This window comes from Puma concolor, chromosome D4 (genome assembly GCF_028749965.1).
Source record: "Puma concolor isolate L17-30 chromosome D4, mPumCon1.1.hap2, whole genome shotgun sequence".
Classification (NCBI taxonomy): domain Eukaryota; kingdom Metazoa; phylum Chordata; class Mammalia; order Carnivora; family Felidae; genus Puma; species Puma concolor.
The window spans coordinates 95,408,899-95,431,562 of record NC_141679.1 but is presented as its reverse complement, the minus strand read 5'-3'; the positions used below and the strand labels follow the sequence as shown (position 1 = coordinate 95,431,562).

At 52.2% G+C, this 22,664-nt stretch overlaps 1 protein-coding gene across 10 annotated transcripts in view; it reads right to left on the bottom strand.

The window, feature by feature from the left end:
• Window positions 1-6,995: 6,995 nt before the first annotated feature.
• EHMT1 (euchromatic histone lysine methyltransferase 1) overlaps window positions 6,996-22,664 on the bottom strand; it is a 155,522-nt gene continuing 139,853 nt past the window's right edge. For 9 of the 10 annotated variants that reach the window (XM_086684651.1, XM_086684652.1, XM_086684657.1 and 6 more), the window contains 9 exons: window positions 20,492-20,646; window positions 19,542-19,709; window positions 18,970-19,114; window positions 18,205-18,282; window positions 17,334-17,449; window positions 16,050-16,136; window positions 15,548-15,626; window positions 8,464-8,639; window positions 6,996-8,283 (listed from right to left, as the gene is read on the bottom strand). In XM_086684651.1, coding sequence (XP_086540777.1) covers window positions 8,106-8,283; window positions 8,464-8,639; window positions 15,548-15,626; window positions 16,050-16,136; window positions 17,334-17,449; window positions 18,205-18,282; window positions 18,970-19,114; window positions 19,542-19,709; window positions 20,492-20,646 — 1,182 coding nt within the window. In that variant the 3' untranslated portion in view covers window positions 6,996-8,105. Of the gene's footprint in view, window positions 8,284-8,463; window positions 8,640-15,547; window positions 15,627-16,049; window positions 16,137-17,333; window positions 17,506-18,204; window positions 18,283-18,969; window positions 19,115-19,541; window positions 19,710-20,491; window positions 20,647-22,664 lie in introns of those variants that run through there. The other variant, XM_086684658.1, reaches the window with a different exon arrangement.

Below are 22,664 nucleotides of genomic sequence, written 5' to 3'. Positions count from 1 at the left end.
ATTTTTTTAAAGTTTATTTTACTGATTTTGAGAGAAGAGAGAGGAAGTGTGTGAGCAGGGGAGGGGAAAGCAGAGAAGGAGACAGAAAATCCCAAGTAGTCTCTGTACCATCAGAACAGAGCCTGACGTGGGGCTCGAACTCACAAACCGTGAGATCACAACCTGAGCCGAAACCAAGAGCTGGATTTTTTTTTTTTTAACGCTTATTTATTATTGAGAGACAGAAAGAGACAGAACATGAGCATGGGAGGGGCAGAGAGAGGAGGAGACACAGAATCTGAAGCAGGCTCCAGGCTCCAAGCTATCAGCACAGAGCCGGACACGGGGCTCGAATTCACAAACTGCGAGATCACGATCTAAGCCAAAATCGGACGCCCAACCGACTGAGCCACCCAGGCGCCCCCCAAGAGTTGGATTCTTAACCGACTGAGCCCCTGGGCTCTTTGTGACAGCATTTTACCCACAGGAGAACTTTGAAAACCGGAGTCTGTCCTCCCAACCCTGAAGCTGCTTTACAACTAGGCTGTGTCATTCCAAAACTTTTCACAGCGTGTTCACCAGGAGTAGATTCTACCTCAAGAAACCACTTTCTTTGCTCCTCAATAAGAAGCAACTCCTCATCCATTAAAGTTTTATCCTGAGATGCCAGCATCTTTAGGCTCTCCAAATCCTAGTTTTCTTGCTGTTCCCACCACACCTGTACCTACATCCTCTCCTGAAGGCTGAACCCCTCAAAGTCAGTTTCTTCCAAATTCTTGTTAATACTGACATTTTGGCCTCTTCCCATGAACTAGGAGTGTTCTTAATGGCATCTAAAATGATGAATCCTTTCCGGACGGTTTCAATTTACTTTGCTCAGATCTGTCAGAAGAATCAATATGGCAGCTGCAGCCTTACACAATATATTTCTTAAATAATAAGACTTGGGGGACGCCTGGGCGGCTCAGCCGATTGAGCACCTGACTCTTGATTTCGGCTCAGGTCATCTCATGGTTTGTGAGCCCCGCATCGGGCTCTGTGCTGGCGGTGCAGGGTCTGCTTGGGATTCTCTCTCTCCCTCTCTTCTCTCTGCCCCTTTCCCCCTTAAAATAAATAAACATTAAAAAAACAATAAGACTTGGAAGTAGAAATGGATGTTATGTTAGCAGGCATGAAAACAACATTGATCTCATTGTCCATCTCCATCAGAGCTCTTAGGTGACCAGTAAGCTGTCATTGGGCAGTAATATTTTGAAAGGAATCCTTTATCCAGAGCAGTAAGTCTCAACAGTGAGCTTAAAATATACAGCAAACCACGCATGTGCTGTCATCCAGGCTTTGTTTGTCCTGTTTGCAGAGCACAGGTGCAGTTGACGGAGCACAATTCTCAAGGGCCCAGGATTTTCAGAATGTTCATGAACACTGGTCTCAATTTCAAGTCACCAGGTACTTGAGCCTCTAATGAGAGTCAGCCTTTGAAGCCAGGCGCTGACTTCTCTCTCACTGTTAAAGTCCTGGATGGCATCTCCTCCCAACAGAAGGCTGTTTTGTCTACCTTGCAAATGTTTCGTGCAGCCGCCCTCACTGATGGTGTTGGCTCCGTCTTGTGGAGAACCTGCTGCAGCTTCCACATCAGCACCCGCTGCCCCCACTGTGCGGTCATCTTCTGGAGACAGCGTCTCCCTGAAATCTCATCAACCAACTTCTGCTCTCTTCAGACTTCTTTTCCACAGCTTCCTCACCTCAGCCTTCACAGAACTGAAGAGTCAGGGACTCTCTCTGGGTGAGGCTTCGGCTGAAAGGAACGTCGTGGCTGGTTGATCTTCGTGTTCAGACGACGAACACATTCTTCCACATCAGCAGTGAGGAGGTTACCTTTCTTATCATCCATGTGCTCACTGGAGGAGCGCTTTTAATGTTCTTCAGGAACTTTCCCTCTGCATTCCCAGCTTGGCTGATGTTTGGTGCAAGAGGCCCCTCTTTCGGCCTGTCGACGTGCCTTCCTCACTGAGCTGAATCATTCTTGCTTCTGATTTCAAGTGAGAGATGTGCAGCTCGTCCTTTCCCTTGGACACAAAGATGCCATGGTGGGGTTATTAACTGGCCCGATTTCAGTACTGTTGTGTCTCAGGGAATGGGGCGGTCTTGGGGTGGGGGGGGGGGAAGAGACGGGGGAGCAGCTGTTCAATAGAGCGGCCGGAACACCCACAACACGTATCGATCAAGTTCACACCATCTTATGTGGCACGGTTCACGTGCCCCAAAACAATCAGTCATAACACCAAAGGTCACTGATCACAGATCACCATAACAAATATAATAATAATGAAAAATTGTGAAATACTGCAAGAATTACCAAATGTGACACAGAGACAAGAAGTGAGCAGATGCTGTTGGAAAAATGGTGCCAGCAGACTTGCTCGATGCAGGGATGCCTCAAAACTTCAATCTGTAAGAAACACAGTATCTGCAAAGCACAATAAAGCAAAGCACAACAAAACAAGCACGCCATTACAAGGAAAAAAAAAAAAACCCAAAAAAACGAAACCAGTGAAAAAATGAGTACACAAGCTACAAATCAAAAGAATAATAAATGGCTAATTAAAGCAAAAGTAGTAACAATATCTTGGTGTATAGACAGTAAAACGTATGACAATATCATGAATTATTCTGTGAGGCTCTCAGTTATGTGTAAGATACAGGCTACGGGGAGAGAGCAGCGCCATCCTGGTGTTGTCACACAGGAGATTGCCCTTGTAGGGACACTGGAGCATCAAGCCAGCTATTTTCATGGTTCAGAGAAAAAAAAAGCTCTTTGCCCTGTCCTGCATCTTTCTTGCAAGTCTGAGATTCTATCTGGCTTCCTTGGCTTAACACATAGTTTTAAATGGTGAGATAACGAAGCACATGCTGTATTGTTCCAATTACAAAAAAATTCTAGAACAGAAACTATTCATCTATACTGACCCAGGCAGATCAGCATCTCCCGGGGCAGGGTGGGGTTGACTGCAAAGAGGCACCAGCAATGTTTTGGGGGATAATGAGACGTTCTTTACATCTTGATTGTGATGGTGATAGTTACAGGAGTATATACACTTGTCAAAATTCATGGAACCCTTGAGTACATTTTATGATATGTGAAGTATATCTCAGTAAAGTTGATTTTAAAAGTTAAAAAAAATCCACCCAGGGGCGCCTGGGTGGCGCAGTCGGTTAAGCGTCCGACTTCAGCCAGGTCACGATCTCGCAGTCCGTGAGTTCGAGCCCCGCGGCAGGCTCTGGGCTGATGGCTCAGAGCCTGGAGCCTGTTTCCGATTCTGTGTCTCCCTCTCTCTCTGCCCCTCCCCCGTTCATGCTCTGTCTCTCTCTGTCCCAAAAATAAATAAACGTTGAAAAAAAAAAAAAATTAAAAAAAAAAAAAATCCACCCAGCTTTTTTTTTTTTTTTGATAGGAATTTATATGATGTTTCAGAATAAAAACAATCTGGAGTATGTAGACCACAGGTGATTTTGATACTTAAAATGAAGCTACAGGAATAAAGACAGAAAGACAGGCAAATAACCACAGGAATGAGAGTTCATAAATAGAGTCCACATGCATGTGCCAACTAATGTTCTACCAAGGAGCCAATGCAACTCAATGGGAGAATCTTCAAATCTTTCTAAAAATCAGCAAATGACCACACTGGGGAAGATGAGGCTTGATCTCTACCTCCCTCGATGCTCAAGCATCAGTTTGAGATGGATCACACACCAAAGCATAAAGTCTAAAATCGTAAGGATTTAGAAGCAAATGGGAAATGATCTTCTCAACCTTGGAATGGGCAATGATATGATGCCTGCAGACAGAGAAAATGTCCCCAGAATAGAGACTGGACTTGCCCCAATCTGTAAACTTCTGCTCTGAAGAAAATGAACACAAAATAACAGACTGAGGGAAAACACTTAAATACTTCTGTCTGACAAAGAAAGGACTTGTACCTAGAATACACAAAGGACTCCTACGCTTAACAATGGAAAGATGGTCCAATTAAAAAACACACAAAAGACTGAACACTTTGCACGGACAACACGCATCTGAAAAGGTGCTCATCATCAGTGGGGATGCAAATGAATGCCACGTGCCACCACATCCCCCCCAGAATAGGCGCACTTGGTACTAGCGGGGGACACCAGCAGAGCGCTCTCACACGCGACGGTGAGTGGAATAGCACAGCCACAATGGAACATGCGCTGACCGCCTCGCGCAGCAAGTCCGTGTCCAGGGATTTTCCCTGCACAACAAAAACATTCACACAACAGGCTGTAAGAGAATGTTCACAGGTGCTTTCCTGATAATAGCTCCAAACTGGAAATACAAATGTACATACGATGGGGAAGAGGTAAACAAACCTGGCATATCCTTACCACGGAATTCTCTTCAGCAATAAACTGACGCTTTACAAAGTGCGAGCAAAAAAAAAAAAAAAAAAAAAAAAAAAACTGAGCAAGAGAAGCTAGAAAAAAGAGTCATATGCTGCATGGATCCATTTACATGAAGTTCTGCAATGGAAAAGAACCAGTCCAATCTATGGTGAAAGAAACCTGAACAGGAAATGCCTCTCGGAAGTGGGAACCAGCTGGGAAGAACACAGAAACTTGCCAGGTGACGGGAAAGGCCTATTCTCTGGGGAGGGAAGGGTTACATGGGGAAAGCGGTCTGTCAAAACCTGCTGTGCTGTACGAACAAGACCCAGGCACTTCACCATGTGAAAACCATCCCTCAATTCTTAGAATCTTCAATTCATACCAGACACCAAATAAATCCCACCTAGATTCCAGAGCTAAACTTAAACTTACGTTCAGCATGGGTACAAAGCTACGATGTACAGAGTTCCCACAAATCAGTAAGGGAAATATGAACACCACAATGAAATTTTCACCAAGGTAGTACACACAAGAGGAAAAACCAGTCTGCAACCACCAAGTAAGTGCAAAATGTAATGCTTTGAGGCATCACGTTGCTCTGGATAATTAGAAAAAGTAGGAAGCAGGACAATGGTGCATGCAAGGTGTGTGAAAACATGCCCCCTTGGTGGAGGTAAAGGCTGGGGTTTTGCTGATCACTTCCCAAGTGGACACCAGGGACGCCCTCTGACCCCTTCTCTAAGAGAACACCAGCGGAGTGAAGGATGGCACACAAGTGCTACAGTCCCTGGTGGAGACTGGAAACATCCATGTGTACGTCAGCAAGGACTTAACCACGGTGTGGTCCCCTGAGGAGTCACAGACAGGACACAGCCGAGGGGAGGGCATGGTGTGCTCCCTGAAGCAGGCAGGGAGGCTGAGAAAAGGCGTTTCTGGCGGGTTTCTCGGTTTCTCTCTAGTTCTCATGTGCTGTTTTGATTTTGGCAATGACAAGTATGACTTCTCCAGAGAGAACTACCCACCCCACCCCACCCCACCCCCCCGAGCCACATGCCCACACCCACGCTTACAGATTGTGCCCTGCTGGCGCAGAGACCCCACAAGCTTCTCTGGGCCCAACCCTGAGCCCTGCCCACAACTGGTTTAGGGACAGCCACAGCGGATGCTGATGGGAGTCTCTAGGACCAGGCAGGAAACAGCAGCCCAGGACACAAACTTTAGGCTCCCCAAAGCCAAGCCCTGTGCAGGCTCATTTTATTTAATGTTTATTTTTGAGAGAAACAGAGCGTGAACAGGAGAGGGGCCGAGAGAAAGGGAGACACAGAATCTGAAGCAGGCTCCAGGCTCTGCACTGTCAGCACAGAGCCCGACATGGGGCTCAAATCCACAAACCGCGAGATCACTAACTGAGCCAAAGTCAGATGCTTAACCGACTGAGCCACCCAGGCTCCCTGTACGCTCCTCTTAGATGGTCAGGACTTGCTGTCATGGTGTCTGGTGGGTGGGAGGGTGGTGGGGTCTACTCACCGCACAGGCTCCCCTAACACAGCAGCAGTTTTCGACAAGACTGGATCCTGACTCGACAGATACCTCTGCACACCCAGCATCTAACCCCGTGCACAGGACAATCACCAAAGCGCAAACGACCTTAGCTGACTGCAAGGTAAGGAGCTTAGAACCCAAGGGGGTGAGGACTGTGCTGGGGCAAGGGCCACAAAAGGTTGGTGGGGTCCACGAGGCCTGAAGTCCAAGCTCCAGGTGGGCCCCCTGCCCCTCCCCTCCCCCCCACTGCCTCTGGGATGAGGCCTCCTATGGGCCCACTGTCCCGAACCCTCCCGGGCCACTGCCCCAGCCCAGCCTCCGCTCAAGGCACCACCCAGAGGAGAAAGACAAGCCTGGGGAGCCAACCCAAGCCCTCCTGGAAGAAGGGGCGTCGTCTTTCTATAGGATCAGCCCCATCTCTGTCCCACTTGGGTCACGGGTACTCACGCACACCCAGGCCTGTAGTCACCTTCCTGATGGTGACACGGCTGGACCAAGGGCCCCAAGGGAAGGCATCCTACCTGGGCTATTCACAATGTGCAGGAGAGCTGTTACTGTTCCAGATAAATGTCTGAAAGTGTCTAACTGGATGACTTCCATGTATTAAAAAACCCAAACACTCAAGCTATTTCTTGTTGAGTTTACAGGTGCCGGGGTGAAGGCCAGCCCTGCACAGGACACAGGGCTCCTGCTGAGGGGCAGAGGCCGTGGCTGGCTGGCAGGAAGAAACTGCTCCAGTCTCATCGCGCTCAAATGCAGATCTGATTAGGGATTCTGGGCACTTACCTGGTGCTTACGCCCATCAGCCTCCAGAAAGATATCTGGGCCTCAGTGCCTGGTGCTGGTCGTACAAAGGCACGCACACACACAGGCATGCACACACACTCTGCACTTGTCTGCCTGGGGCGGATGCAGGTAGCGTCCTCTTCAGAGACAGGCTGTGCTGACAAGGAAGGTGTGTGCCGCCTGCTCGGACCCGGGCCGCGTGTGAGCCCGCGAGCACCCCAGAGGGAGCACGGGTGTTTGGCAGAAACCAGCTGAAACATGGCATCATAATAAAAACCTCCTTTAAAGTACTTCTTTTTTTTTTATTGATTTCATTGAAAACAGAACAAGAAATGGTCTGAGCCAAAAGACTGCTCTTAAAACTGTCAAAAACATTTTAACAGAAAAAAATAAACATGACTGCATCATGAATGTTTTAGAAGAGCCGCACAAAAACCCCACTGCTACTGCACTAATTACAGTATTTAAAAAAGTATATGCCAAAAAAAAGTATATGACCTGGCAGGCCGTCACACAAAAGGTGATGGCAAATTTATTCCACGACAAGACTAACGTTTTAAAAAAAGTTTTTTCCTGCATTTTATTCTAAAATCACTTTGTTCTCTTTATACAGTTGATAGTTTATTTTCACATGGTGAGTAGAAACCACACCAGAATCAGCACCGTTGTCTGTGTTTTGTGTTTTTATTTGTCCTAATGTTCAATAACGGTAGAAAATAAATCAGTTTATTCATCATAGCATGTGGTTTAAAAATCAACAGAAGGCGCCAGCATTGCTGCGCTGGCGGGGCCGGTGCGGGGTCCTCCTCGGGCCATGGCCCTCCTGCACCCGCCAGACCGCTTCCTCAGAAAGAAATGCATTAGAGGTCTGATATATAGGACTAGATATAGGACTTCTTTAAAAAGCAAACAAACGTTTTCTCCAAAGTCAGTGACGGCTTGGCCCTGACCTCTCCTAGGTCGAGGTGGGGACGGCATCTGCGTGGTGCCCAGAACTGGCACCAGCCACGCAGGCCTCGTGCAGGCAGGTCTAACGGAGCAGCTCGAGGGTGATGGTGTCTTCGGCAGGTGCCACGCAGGGAGCCTGGGCTGACCGGGCTTTGCCAACAAGCCCCACGGTGGAACAGGAACCAGGGGAGTTGAGGGGGAACGGGAAACGTGGAAACGACAAAACCATCATCAGAAACTCACAAGGTCACGCCAGCGCGGATTCCCAGAGTGTTCCAAAGCGCCCGCCCCCAGCCCGGAGGCAGCCACGCTGGGGCCTCGCAGCCACGGCCCAGGTCCCTCCAGCCCCAGGTCGGAGCCCTCGGGTGTTGTGTGCGTTTCGCCTTCCTCTCCAACCTCAGTGTGAACGGCACCGACGCTCAGCGCCCCAGGCTGGCTGCTGCTCATAGGGGGTCAGCGGTGGAGGAGCTGGTGTCGGGCAGGCCGTTCTCCTGGCCGTCCTGGGCGGCGCTGGCCTGCCGCTGCGCCGCGGCCGTGCTGGAGTGCCGGCACTTGGGGGAGCCACATCGGCAGCTGAACAGCTTGCCTTTGATGTCCCAGAAGCGCTCCCCGTAGTCAAACCTGGGGAGACAGCAGAGCTAAGGGTGCATCCAGGCCCCACACCGCCTGGGGGCAGGCCAGCCTGAGCAAGCGGTCTGGAGACACAGGAGGCTACCGGGGGTAAGTCTGCACTGAGTGGCACACGGATGCACCCCGGAAGGTCCCCAGACCCGGCCAGCCCCTGGGGACCACGGCACCTACCCCAGCTGCTCCCCAGCCTCAATCAGGCGGGTGCTGAAGAAGGCAATCCTGGGAAAGCGCAGGTCCTGGTGGGACATAAACACGCGCACGGGCACCAGGTTGGGCTCGCAGTGATGGTTGATGAAGCGGCTGACGTTCCCGTAGAACCGCGCGTCAATGCAGTACACCTCACCATCCTAGTGGGCGGGAAGGAGAGCGGGGAGCTCGCGCAGGAGTCTGCAGACCGTGGGCAGAGATGCGCCCCCAGAGCAGGGACGCAGGAGGCCTCCATGCCTTGGGGAGGCGGCCTGCTCCATATGCCTCCTGGCCAGTCGGGCTGCACAGGGCACACGTGGATCATCTGATGCTCTGACGCCACCAGTACCAGGAGGAAGGAGGCGGGCGATGGGAACCACAGGGGGCGGCAGAGCCCATCGCAAGCAGGTGCCGGGAGACTCGGAGCGTGCAGGGCAGGTCGGACAGACGGAAGGAAGCAGCACTCGGGCCGAGGGCCGTCAGGTGGCTCCCGAGGGGTGGCTACAGCCACGGAACAGGAACACTGCCATGTCCTGCTAGCCCAGTGGTACAGACAGAAGTCCCACGACCCTGACCCAGCACTCCTCCCATGACAACACGCAGCAGAAGGGATACTGAGCCGACAGTGAGAAAGGGTGCTTGGTTGGGGGCCTGACCTCACCACAGGAGCCCTTTAAGAAGCAGTTTTCTCTGCAAGAACCCAGAGTGCCAGAGGTGGCTAGGGCCTGAAGTCAGAGGGGCCATGTGGCAAGGAATGTGGGTGGCCGGGCACAGCCAGTGAGGAAGTGGGCGTCGACCCCAGAATGCAAGGAGCTGAATGCCACACCCACAAAACAGACTGCGGGCACCTCTCCCCAGACACCCCCATCAGCCCCTGGGGCCCCAAGCAGAGAGCCCGATCACACAATGTCCACAAGGGGAAGCCAGTGAGCACGGACCTTCTCGTGTGGCTGAGTCCCTGGGCACTTGTGATGCAGCGACCACAGGAACCAAGTGTAAAGTGTGGGAGGGAAAACCAGTCAGGCAACAAGGAGAAGGGGACCTTCCAGGTGTGCATCCTGCATATGGCAGAGCATTAACCAGAAGCCAGAGGACCCTCAGTGGTCAAGGGAAGACAAAACGGTGGCAGAGACGGGTGGTCTCTATCAAGTTTTCTGCCAAACCAAAGGCATACATGCCCCTGACTCAGCAATCCCACCTCCCGGCAGGTCCCAAAGACATGCCGAAGTCCAGAACGATGGCCATGGCACGGATTCTGGCCTCTGCCTCTGGGTGTGACGGACTAGGTCTGCAGGCGAGCCCACCCTGCGCAGCAGGGGAAGCTGGGAGCAGAAGCTGTGAGGATCGGGAGCGAGGAGCCGGAGCCCACGACGGCAGAGCGGCGGGTGCACAGGACACGACGGATGCCAGGGATGTCGCCACCTCAACAGGGGAAGAGCCCGCACTCGAGCCCAGCCGGCCAATTTTAACAGAGCACACGACACACGTCACAGGAACGCTGGAGCCACCAGCAAGTCAGCACGAACAAAGACAAAGAACCGAGGAAGTGGACGCGTTCTGAAGAGAAAGGACAATCAACGGAGTCCAGCCCTGAAGTGAAGCAGATGCCGCACGGACACGTGACGATGTCAGAAGCTCCCTTAGAGCCATCCTCGCCACAGGTAAAACAGTATGTTTCTCACCGAGTGAAAATCTCAGAGAAATAGAAATAATAAGAAAGAATGCAACGGAAATTCTCAGTTGCAGTTGCCTGGCTGCTGAGCAGAGCTTTGGGGACCTGGGTGAGGACAACACACGCCCCACACAGTGCCACGTGTGCAGGACAGGAGACGCAACAGCCAAGGCTGAAATCAACCTGAACGTCCCCAAAAGAAGGAGAAGCATCCACACGTGCTCAGAACACGGCGAGCTCTACGCCACAGCAGCACCTCAGAAAAATGGCGGGGGGACCACCTTTTCTGTCAGAAACGTGAGGAAGTGAGACACACACATGGATACTCTCGAGGGCAGGAAAGGAGCACGCAGAACACGCAAGACCTCTGAACGTGGCCTCGTGTAATCTTTACTTTTAAACCATGTAAATATTTTACATAACTAAAAAATAAATTTTAAGATTCTGGCACTTAATGTGGCACCTGGGTGGCTCAGTCGGTTAAGCGTCGGACTTTGGCTCAGGTCATGATCTCACAGTTCATGGGTTTAAGCCCCGCATCAGGCTCTGGGCCGACAGCTCGGAGCCCGGAGCCTGCTTCGGATTCTGTGTCTCCCTCCCTCTCTGCTCCTCCCCTGCTTACGCTCTGACACACTCTTTCTCTCTCTCTCTCTCTCTCAAAAGTAAATAAACATAAAAATGAAATGAAATGAGATGAAAGGAGATGAAAGGAGATGAAATGAAATGAAATGAAATGAAATGAAATGAAATGAAATGAAATGAAATGAAATGAAATGAAATGAAATGAAATGAAATGAAAATAAAAATAAAAATAAAAAGAAGATAAAATCTGGAACTGAAAATGAACCGAGACACACAAACATACCTACAACAGCGACCTGGGAGCCCACCCACACGGAGAGACCATCGCGCCAAGTGCTGCAGGCCGGTGCTCGTGTCCTCAGTGGGACATGTTCTAAGACCTCACACACACGCTGCTGCCACATGAGGGATGCTCCTCTGAAACGAACACGCGAGGAGCCGGGATCTTTACCGTGGAGGACACAAGTATGAGACCAAAGGAGTGGGGAAAACCCAGTGACGTTACATCTAAACGGGAATAGTGATGCGAACACGTCTTTCATAACTTTTATTCCAGAGCTCTGTCCTCTAAAAAATTAGACCAGAGCCAACGGCACCCTGGTGGCAACGAGCGCCTTGGTGTCCTGACTTGGTACCTAAAAATCATCTCCACTGCAAGGACCAGGGGCAGCTTAGGGAAGTCTGAGGCCAAATGAGGGAAGCCAGACATAATGGAGCCCAAGGAGGCGAGGCTGGTGTGAACAGGCTCCACGGCCACGGAAAGGGACAGCTCGAGCTTCGGAAAGAATGACGATGACTGGTCAAAACTGAGTACAAAAAATCTGGGAGCCAGTCACATGTGGAGACCCTGACCAAAGCCTTCAGGACATGCAACAGCCCCTTTCCCATGCTGGGGACAAGCTGCAGGCTCCACACCCACCCCGCCTCAGTCACAGAGCACAAAGTTGGGTCCCCTGCCCACTGGTCTCTGGACCCCATAGCTTCCAATATGCTACCTGCACTTTCCTGGAAACAGGGGCAGGAGAGGTGAGTGTTCAGAAGGTTCCAGAACAGCAAGGAGAGGGAGACCTTGGGGTCTAGGCACAGACCCAGAGCCCAGGGACAGTCCATGCCAGGGAGAAGGCAGGCTACATGGCAACAGGTGGTCAGACCCTGGAAACATTCTGAAAGCAGAGCCAGAAAGTCTGCTGACGCCTTAGACCGTGGGTGGGGAGGGCCCAAGCAGTGGGCACATAGGTCCCTCGGGCACAGGAGCAGCCACACTAATGGGGACATGAGGTCTGAGCTGGAGCGGCCCCTGGAGGCTATGGTGTACTCGCAGCCCTTCACACACCAAAAGGAATGAGCCACAGAAGCAGGATGAAGGGAGCATCTTGAGGGGCCCAATCTGGTGGGGTGAGGCTGATGAAAGACTGGAAGGTCGGGAGTCACGAGGGCAGCCGCTGGCAGGAGAGACGGGGCTGCCAGAGTGGTGCCCCCAGGAGGGGCTGGGGTCTGGCTCCACCCCCAGACACCAGGGACGAGGACACTGGATGCTGCTCAGATGCCAATGCCGCTAAGTGGTTCAACAGACCAGACATCATCCCAGTCAGATCCCAGCAGCCTCTCCGCACAGACACCCGGATTCTCAAGCTTACATGGAAATGCACAGAACCCCAGAGAACTAAAAGGACCTTTAAAAAGGAGCTACCTGGTGTCAATATTTACTCTGAACTGACAGCAGTCAAGAGACAGTGGTATAGCTTTGAGGGTCAGCAGATAAATCAAAGGAACAAAACACAGTTCAGGCACAGACCTACCAGCAGAAGCCTTTCCGGCTGACTGGCTGGCTGGTCTGGAATAACTGTATATTCACACGGACAAGCAAAAATCTCCAGCCTTATCTGAAACTACATACTCAAGACGGATCATGGATCTAGAAGTTAAAAATATAAAAATTTTAGAAAAAGGAGAAAATCTTCACAACCTTGTGATAGACAAAGATTACTAACAGCACAAAAAGCACTAAACCATAAAAAAACTATTCTGTTCTACGAAAGACATCGTTAAGAAAATGAAGATGCACAGGGGCACCTAGGTAGATCAGTCGGTTAGGTTCCGACTCTTGATTTCAGCTGAGGTCATGATCCCAGGGTCCATGAGATGGAGACGAGATCAAGCCCAGTGTCTTGGGTTCTCTCTATCCTTCCGCCACCTGCGCATGTATTTTCACTCTCTCAAAATAAAGAAATAATTTTTTTTTTTAAAGAAAAAGAAAATGAAGAAGCACAGGCTAGGAGATAATACAGGTGTCTGACACAGGTCACGAATCAGGAACTGTAAAGAGCCCTTCCAACCCAGTAAGAAAACAAGTAGCCCAATTAAGCGATGGGCAACAAATTTTAAAAACTCGCACACAAAAGAAGACATAAGGAGGCCAACTGGCATGTGAAAAGATGCTCCTGTCAATAATCATCAAGAAAATGCCAAATTAAAATGACAGTGTTTGGAACTCTCCTTTGCTGCTGGTGGAAATGTACAGTGGTCCAACCACTTTGGGAAAGTGCTTGCTCCTTCTTTGTAAGTTATTAAATGTATACTTTTACCAGACGGCAATAATCCCACTCCCAGGAATTACCCAGGAAAATACAACTCACACCCACAAAAAAACAAGTCTATGAAGATTCACAGAAGGTTTACTCCTAACAGCATAATCTGGAAATATCCAGGTCCATCCACAGTGGTAGCACAACCCAGCATGGGTATTGGTGGGTCACAGGATCTGCCACCACCTGGGTGGCCCACGAAAAGCCAGACAGAGAGGAACACACGCTCTGACTCCACTTCCAGGAAATTCTAACGCAGGAAAAACCCACCAGCAGAGACAGACAGTGGCTCCGTGGCCAACCAGGCTGGGGGCATATCAGGGCACAGGTGCCTTTGGGGTAATGTTCCAGATCTTGCCTGTGGGGGTGATTAGGCTGTACACACATTTGTAAAAAACAAAATCACATGCTTAAAGTTCACTGCGTGTAAATTAATTACAATAAAGTTGACCCCAAAGTAAAATGATCAAAAATCTATTAGATAAAACAATACAACAAACGATCTACAGGATCCCACCACAGAACACCATCAAACATTACTGGGGGTAACTGAAGACGACAAACAAGTGGAGTGATACACCCTAGAAAAGAAGGTGGCAAGACCCTCAGTGACCCCTAACTGTGTCACGGGTTACACCACCCTAATGAAATCCCTACAGGGGTTCTGCAGAACTTGTCAAGCTGATTCTAAAACTTATATAGAAACTGAAGGAAACCAAGAAGATCAAGACACTCCCAAAGACCCCAGCGTCAGAGGACGTAAACTAGGATGATTAATGTGGCACAGCCCAGCCAAGACAGTCGTGGACACAGGGAAGCCCCAGGCACACAAGGACACTGCGTTATGACAAAAGCTGCACTACTGAGCAGTGGAGAAAAGGGTGATCTTCTCAACAAATGGTCCTGAGTCAGGCAGATACAGATATGGGGGGGGAAGAAAAAAAGCTTAACCCTACAGTAAAGTGACTATATACCTACATGTAGAGGCCAAGTGTAACTTCTGGGGAATAGCACAGATGTGTATCTTTTGATCACCCTTTAAAACACCTCGGCTTTACTGGGACGTTACAAAACCCCACAATACGTAGGAAGAAGCTGATAAACTGGACTGCACTAAAAATAACTTCCAGAGCACTTGGGTGGCTCAGTCAGTCAAGTGTCCGACTCTGGTTTTGGCTCAGGACATGATCTCATGGTTCATGGGATCAAGCCCTGTGTCAGACCCTTCGCTGACAGCACAGAGACTGCTTGGGATTTTCTCTCTCTCTCTCTCTCTCTCTCTCTCTCTCTCTCTCTCTCAAACAAACAAAACAAAGAACTTCCATTCGTTAAAAGGCATCATTAGGAACTAAACAAGCCACAGACAGAAAAGATCCACGAGACACAAATGTCAAAAGAGCATCTGACCCAGAACACATAAAGAACTGCTATAAACCATAAAAGGCAAACAGCTCAACAGATGAGGAAAGGCAGAAGACCGAGGGAGAAGCACAAAGAGGATCTGGGGGCGGGGCATGGCTCACTGCACCGTGCACACATGATGGGGTCACTGGGGTGCCCCAGAAGTCTTGGGGTAGGGGTGTGGGGCAGTGCCCATGCACTGCAACCTCCCAGGATGTAGGTTTCTCTTCGTGAAACACAGATCTCACATGCCTGGCTCTCTGAGAGCCACCGGCAGGGCAGGGCTGGGGTGGGCACGGCAGGAAGGTCCGGGCCTGGCTCAGTCCTCATCCACAGGGCAGCTACTCGGGACTCTGGCTAGAGAGCCCCATGTCCCCACTTCTACCCTGACTGCTTCTGCAAGTTCTTAAACAGGAAAGTCACAAACCGAAAACAACACAGGTACCAGGGTAGGGCAAGGACAGCTTGAGGTTGCCTCCAAAAGTCCCCGGAAGCCTGGATCCAGGGTCCAACTACTGTCCCCACAACCAGGAGAGCAGCTGGGACACACATGCAACCCCTGATGCCTCACACAAGTCTTGCTCCCACTTTGCCTGTCACCGTGAGCCCCCTGCCCTCTGACGGCCATGGGCTCTAATCCCATGAGCAGCGGGGCTTCAGAGGGCTGGTGCATCCGGGCTCAGCACCTTCAGGAGAGGCAGGCTACTCTCTGCACGAGCCCAGAGGCCTCCTGAGCGCAGAGCGGGGCTGGTGTGAGCGAGCCTCCTTACCGCTCCCATGCTGCACGCTTGCAATCTGCTCTACACCCCAACCCCTCCAAACACATTACCTTATTGTCAAGATCAAAGAGGTAAGAGTCTTCTTCCCGAACGTCAGCTTCCGAGTCAGAGATGAGCTCTCCCACATACCTGCAGGCAGCAAGATGTGCGTGAGAACATCAGACAGCACTGCCTTGCCCCTGATGGCAGGACGGGTTGCACAGCAGCCATGGTGGGGCCCTCTAAACTGTCGCCAAACATTTTGGAAAATTTTGCCAGGGACTGAGCTAGGATTTAACTTCAGGACCCAGAAAAGGGCGACACAAAAACCCCTTCTCTGACCAGGGATCCACAGTGACCCTACCCTGGAAACCCCTGAATGGTACCATCTTGAATGAGCCATGACCTGGTAAGAGCCTAAGTGCAAGCAAAAAGCCAAGGAGGTAGGTGAGGTAGGTGGAGACAACATGAACTTGGTTTTCAGGGATACCCGCAAGTCCCAGGCACAGCTCTGCTGTCCACAAAACGGCAGAGGCAGCCGGCAGCCCTGGGGCGACCCAGGCACTCACTTACTCGCAGACGAAGGTGCCCAGGGGGATGTCCTGCAGGGACCGCACGCCCCAGCCCATGTTGTGTGTCCGGTAGAGCTGCAGCCTCGCCCTGGAAAACAGGGTCAGCCACTCACTGCCAAGTTCCCCAAAGCTCAGCTCACATGCAGATTACACTGCCAGCCACAGCAGCACACAGAGTGGAAGATACTGCCTTCTTAACTGGAGAGCACCTCAGAGCTTCACGTTCAAAGAAGCAGCGACTCTCGCACTGATGTCCACGGTGCGCACTCAGTCAGTGCAAGATGGCCTCAGAACTGGGCCCGAATGCCAGCGCATGGAGCACAGCCCCTGGCCCTCCCATTCCTTCATCTGAACACAGGGATAGGTCTAGCCAAGCCTCTAGGCTGTGATGACGGGGAAAGGGGCTAACGCCCGGCATGCCCCTCAGGGTAGATGGGGAGCTCTCCCAGGCCCAGGGCCATGAGGACCCACCTGCCCCTTGGTGTGTCCAGGGGTCCTGGGGACGAAGGGCATATCTGTCCTCCCCCAGAGGATGTCAACAGGGGACAGGGACGTGTGGGCTGGTCAGAAGCACTCTCTGGCTGCTGATACTGTGACACTAGACTGATGTCATACGTAAATCCCCTTCACAGCTGAGAGGGCGGAAAGAGGTCTTCTAATTCTCAAGCTCGTGTACAGAGGAAAGGCTCACGGCCAGGGGACACTCAGGTAACGGGTCCGAGCCTGGCCAGCGCAAAGGGTGCTGGCCAGACCTCCCTGGACCAAGTACCCCGAGTGTCTTAAAAACAAGGCACCCACGTGGTCTGAAATGTTTTATACCGGAACACCATCACACTGTCGCTGTTAGAGACACGCAGACAGTACGGGATGTTTCAGAAATGGTTTGAGTATTAAAATAAAACAGTAGTGGCCCTAACAGTTGCTGTGTGCATGTTAACTGGGAGACAGAGGCAGTGCTCACACCAAGCCTGGCTCCCAGCCCCAGCTCAGTGGGCCTCACCCACAACTGAGCTGCTTGGAAGCAGGACTCTCATGTTATTTACTCCAGCCTGTAAAAGGCCAGAGGACACGGGACTCAAAGGAGACAGCATCTCTTCATCTCTACTGTGAACACGCAGATGCACTTGAACACACTGTGCCCCTGTCTGTATGGAATACACATAAATACAATGAACTTCGTGAGAAACCAGAATCACTTTCAAACTTGGAAAACAGACCTGACATCGCTCTACTGAAGGGCTTAAAATCCTGCACCCAGGGAGGGGCTCCCAGGGCTCACGCTCACCTGAGACCGTTCTGCACGACGCGGTTCCGGCAGCTCCTCCAGCAGGAACAGGCATGGTTGCACTCAAAGATCAAGGGTGGCTCCGCCATGTTGAACTCCGGCAGGAGCCGGCCGTCCTGGGGACAGACGTGCAGTCAGGACCGAGCACGGCTCGCCACTCATGCTAAATAAACTGACACCGACACAGTTTTACAAACTAAAAACCTTATTATGAAAAGGATGGTTTCTGGTCAAACTTCGTAGCTGGGTAAGAGCATAAAGTTACATGTTCATGCTTTGGATGGGAAGCATCAAAGCAGGAGTCCACACCTGCCGTGGTCGGCCTCCCTCCTTCTCCCTGGAACTCACTCAGCCTCAGCAAGGCCACCAGCCCATAGGCCTCTCCACCTCCTTCAAGGGGTCGGTGCCCCCTGGACCACTGCCCACTCTCGGCCTCGCAGCCCACAGGACCACAGCCACGACGGGGACCTGGCCACGGCCAAGCCATCAGGTGACACGCCAGGGCCATTCTGAACACTAAGAACTTTCCTCAGAATGCTTGCTCTTGCTCGCCTTCGGCACAGCCATGCCTCGCTAAGAACACGCACCCCAGCCCCAGGCCCGTGCCCCTTTCCTTACAAGGTGACTTTGGAGACAACCATCTGCCATGGTCTCCCCTCCAAGCCTGTGTCTCATCCCCACCCCAGGACACCCTGGCTTCCACCCCCACCGATGACCTCTGAACTCTCAACTCCAAGAGCATTTAAGTTTCTTATGTTGGATGCTGGCCTTCAGAGCCCTCTCCTCATCTCCCCAGCTGCCCCAGCCCGGCTGGGCACCGTCCTGGGTCGGAGGGGACTCACCGCACAGCGCGCCCCAGCCGCAGGCTCACCTTGTCGTACCAGCAGCGCATGCTGAGCTGGCCACACATACAGTTGCTGGAAGAGCAGTCGTCAATGCACACGCAGTACTGTGGGGAGACCGTGCGTCACACGGGAGAGCTGTTCTCTGCTCACAGCCTCACGAGTCTCAAAACCACCCCTCTACCTGACACGTGCTTTCTGAAAGCCACGCCCGTGCGGAAGAAAGGTGACTGGCCCTAATGTCTCCATTCTCAGGGACACCGGGGGGTGTGCAGCCCTGAGGAAGAGGGCACGTGGGCAGAAGAGAACACCCAGCCTCTAAGACACTGCCAGCCTGCACAAGGGGCTCTGGAAGAAGAGCCTTCAGGAAGGAGAAGAGGAGGGCGTGGTCAGACACGTGGGGCCATGAGACAGGGACACGTGAAGGAAATCCTGCCAGGCCTGCACTTGAGGCCAGACGCTGCCCAACAGGGAAAGGCAGAGTGCTGAGCCACGGTCCAGCCCTGAGGGCACACATCTCACTTCAGCAGGAGCCAGGCCCCTCAAGGCACAGGACGGGCTCCTCGCTCTAGCGTGGCCCACAAACTACCAATTACCAGGGGATGCTTGGCACTGCCCTGGGGGCTAGGGACCCAACACAGGATACAGGGTCCGTTTTCAGGAAGGATCTTTATCTGCCTTTCAGCTCTTTGGTGGAAGACAACTGCTGTGAGGGCCGGGTCTTCTTGGGGAAACATCCGTGGACCCCGGGCCCCAAAGGCCCGCCGCCCCCCCTGCCCGCCAGCACCGCTGACCTGCAAATGGGTGATGTTTCTGTCAATGTTCATGGGGGACGTCACGCAGTTCTGAGAAACGTATTTATAGTTGCTGGGGCACGGCTCATTGTCCACAGCGTTGACACACGGGATGGGGATTCGCTCATAGCCTCGAGCAATGTCTCTGCCGCCGGAAAGGGGGGACGTTACCTTTCGCGGTGACAAGTGACGCCCCAACAGGGCAGCCGCTGAGGGCTGGGCCAGGCACTTTGCTCTCGGGCCCGGGGACGCCTCAGCTTGAAGAGAAGCTTTTGTTTCAAACTCTTTTTTTTTTTTTTTTTTTTTTTAACGTTTATTTATTTTTTTGGGACAGAGAGAGACAGAGCATGAACGGGGGAGGGGCAGAGAGAGAGGGAGACACAGAATCAGAAACAGGCTCCAGGCTCTGAGCCATCAGCCCAGAGCCCGACGCGGGGCTCGAACTCACGGACCGCGAGATCGTGACCTGGCTGAAGTCGGACGCTTAACCGACTGCGCCACCCAGGCGCCCCAGTTGTTTCAAACTCTTAAACCCCCACGTGTCACCATTTGCCCCAGAACGGCCTCCTCACCTGCTCACCGTCTTCTCCGTCGGGACAGGCCTGTCGGGGGCTGCGTCCCGCAACGCCCGGCTCATCTGCAGAGCGTCCCACACCTGGGAGTTGAGGCTGGCACACTGCAGGGGCGTCTCTCCCTCTTTGTTTTTCAAGGTGACATCTGAATCCCGAGAAAGAAAGAGGCTAAAAGGAAAAATGTAAGCCAACAAAACATTCAGATCTTAATTTAAAGGCATGAGGATGAGATCTATGAAGTGACTCTAGTCAGTAAAAATAGAGAGTACACCACTCATCTCGAAATTAAGCTTTGCTGACCAGAGCTTCTAGAAAGATCAGCCTGACTCACCAGGAATGCACTCCATTACTCCTTCTCCCACATTTACAATCAAAAGTCACCTCAGTTTTCTCGTCAGGAAGAGCGTGTAAGGAACTAAGGACGGTATCTGAGGTTTCCTGGCTTTCCCATTTAAAAGCACGCTCAAGGATGAACGGGTAAAGCACACCCAGGTGGCCGAGGACACGGTCAGGGGCCGGGAGGTGCTCCGAGGGCCTGATGCGAGTCAGAACCGCACGGTGAGCGGCAGCGCGGTGCTCCGGCCCCCACCACAGGGCAACCCCTCATCTCTGAGCTCCCACTGGGAGCACAGCGGCTCCCTAGGACCCCAACTGCAGCCACGTGTGAGTGACATGGGGAACAGCTCTGGCGAGTGGCGAGCAGCAGCACCGGCACCTCCACCCCTCCTGAGCAGGGCCGGCCCGTCGCCCCAGACCGGAGGTGCCGGACAACTTGACCTAAGCATTTGGGGATTTTTCACAACGATCCTCCCTGAACCAGAAGGAACCATGCTGACTTCAGTCGCAGACTGGGAGACTCACGCCTCTGCCCGCTTGGGGAAGGAGCTCCATTCGGAGGGCCTCGCCCACCCTGGGAGCCCTGCAGGGGCCACGGCAGCAGAGCCACTCACAGGACGCAGGCGTAGCGGTCCTCCCTGGCGGCGATGTGCAGGGGTGAGTCTCCGTGCACGTTCACGGCATGCAGGTCACACCTGGCGGCCAGCAGGATCTCAGCTATGTCCACGCAGCCAGAAAACGCAGCCCAGTGTAGACAGATGTTCTCCTCCTGCACGGACAGACAGCGCAGCGCGCCAAGAGGAGGGCAGAGCACCCGTCTGAGTGCCGAGGACACTTCCTTTTTGTTTCATTTTTGTTATAAAAGTAATGCACAGTACTGAATATTTTGGAAATTGAATAAAAAAATCATCTGCAATAAGACCAACCTAAACACAACACATTATTAACGTCACATTTGGGAGTACTGTGCTTTATCTACTTTTTAAAATTATATTCACTTTGGAATAGAAGTACAATCACAAGAGAGGACGATACCTGTGTAAGATTTGAAAAAGACAAAAGTAGACAAATTTGACCGCATTAAAATTTTTACTTCCCGAAAACCTCTACAGAATAAAAATTTTAAATCAAATATGAGAAAAAACCATTTGTGCTGTACACAAGATATAAACGATTTTCAATGATCGCAGCAAGTTTACTAGGGCACCACACCATAGTTCTGAAAACAAACGTGAGAGGGAGAAAACCGGAGAGCCCGTGCGGAACGTGGTACGGGGAGGGTGCGGCACCGCCGGGAGGGAGAGCGGCCTACCACAGGACAGCCCACGACGGCTAGCCGGCCACACTGGGGACAAGCAAGGCGGCCGCCCCGTGCTCACTGCGGGTGGCGAGGCGCACCCGCGGCCCTGACCGCCCTGCAGCCCGCTGAGCTCACGCGTCACAACTCATGGAGCCTCTCCTCTAGCGAACCTCTTCCTCGGGAACACAAGGAAGTGAAAGTCTGAGTCTTTTTCTTTCTCTGACTTGGACTCAGGGCTTAACCCTCAGAGGTGGCAGAAACATTTATTGCCCTGGAAGCGCTCTCTGCTCCCCCAGCAAAGTGTGCACCGCTCAAGGGTCCCCACCCCTGGGGGACCCCGAGATTCTCACAGGAGCCACCACCAAAGTCAAGCCTGGCTGTTCACTCTGACACCGCCACGGGGGGCTCGGTGGCACCCGGGCAGAGCTCAGCACAGTGCCTGCCCCACTCGGCCCCGTGTCCGCCCTCACGGGGCCGATGTGCTGGCTACGTGACTCTGCACGCCCCATTCCTGGCCCTCTCCTGCCCAGGGGACCCCCTGTAACGCTCCTGGGCTCACAGACAATCCCCACACTCTGAGTGCATCCAATGCTTTCAGCTCAATGAACCGTAGGAAACATAAAAGTAAAGCAGAAACTGTGTGGTCCTCTCAGTTGGCAAATCGCTGCTGGCCCCAGGCACAGGCTTTTCTACAGACTCCTCCGTAGTACTCTGTGAAAAGCCAGGATTTGCCTGGGGCTTCCTTTCCTGGACGTTGTTCTGAGTCGCCTTCCTCCCCTCTGATCTCTCCATCTTCCACACATCTGCAAGCTCCAGAGCAAAATGCGATTTCCTCAGGGACCTCTTTTCTCATTCCTTCATCAGAAGGACCTATGATTTTATAACCAGAATTCCACGCTGAGACTGTCCCTGCCACCAAGGCTCCTCCTAGCATGGGACTATGCAGCCCCAGACTCACAGAGGTCTGCCTGCTGTGTCGCAACAGGCCTGACCCACGTATCTGAAGCGATAGACGGCACTCTGTTTCTGGCAAAGACAGAGCCAGAGGGACCAGCTGGACTCACCCGCCCGCCTGAGAGAGCCAAACAGTCAAAATGTGTGAAATACTGGTTTTCAGATGATGAAGGACTATATCCCTGAGAAGGGGACAAAAAAGGTGGCCGGGGTTTGCACAGCAGGCTGTGCGGCTGGGAAAGAGGCCTCTGGAGATCTGGACATCCCCACCTTTGACCTCCAGAAGGACACACCACAAAGCCCAGGCATAGAGGGCTCAGTGCCAGTACCCACACAGGAGAGATGAGCAGCCCTGGGCTGAGATCTGCTTGAAGCCACCTAATAAACCTAGAAAGTAAAACCCAAAACAATCAGACTGTTTCCAAGTAACTACACTGCACACACAACAAGACTCAAGACATTTCCAGGAATAAAGAAATTCGTAGCAAGGTAAACATCATGTCTGGCATCCAACCTAAGGTTACAAACAAAAC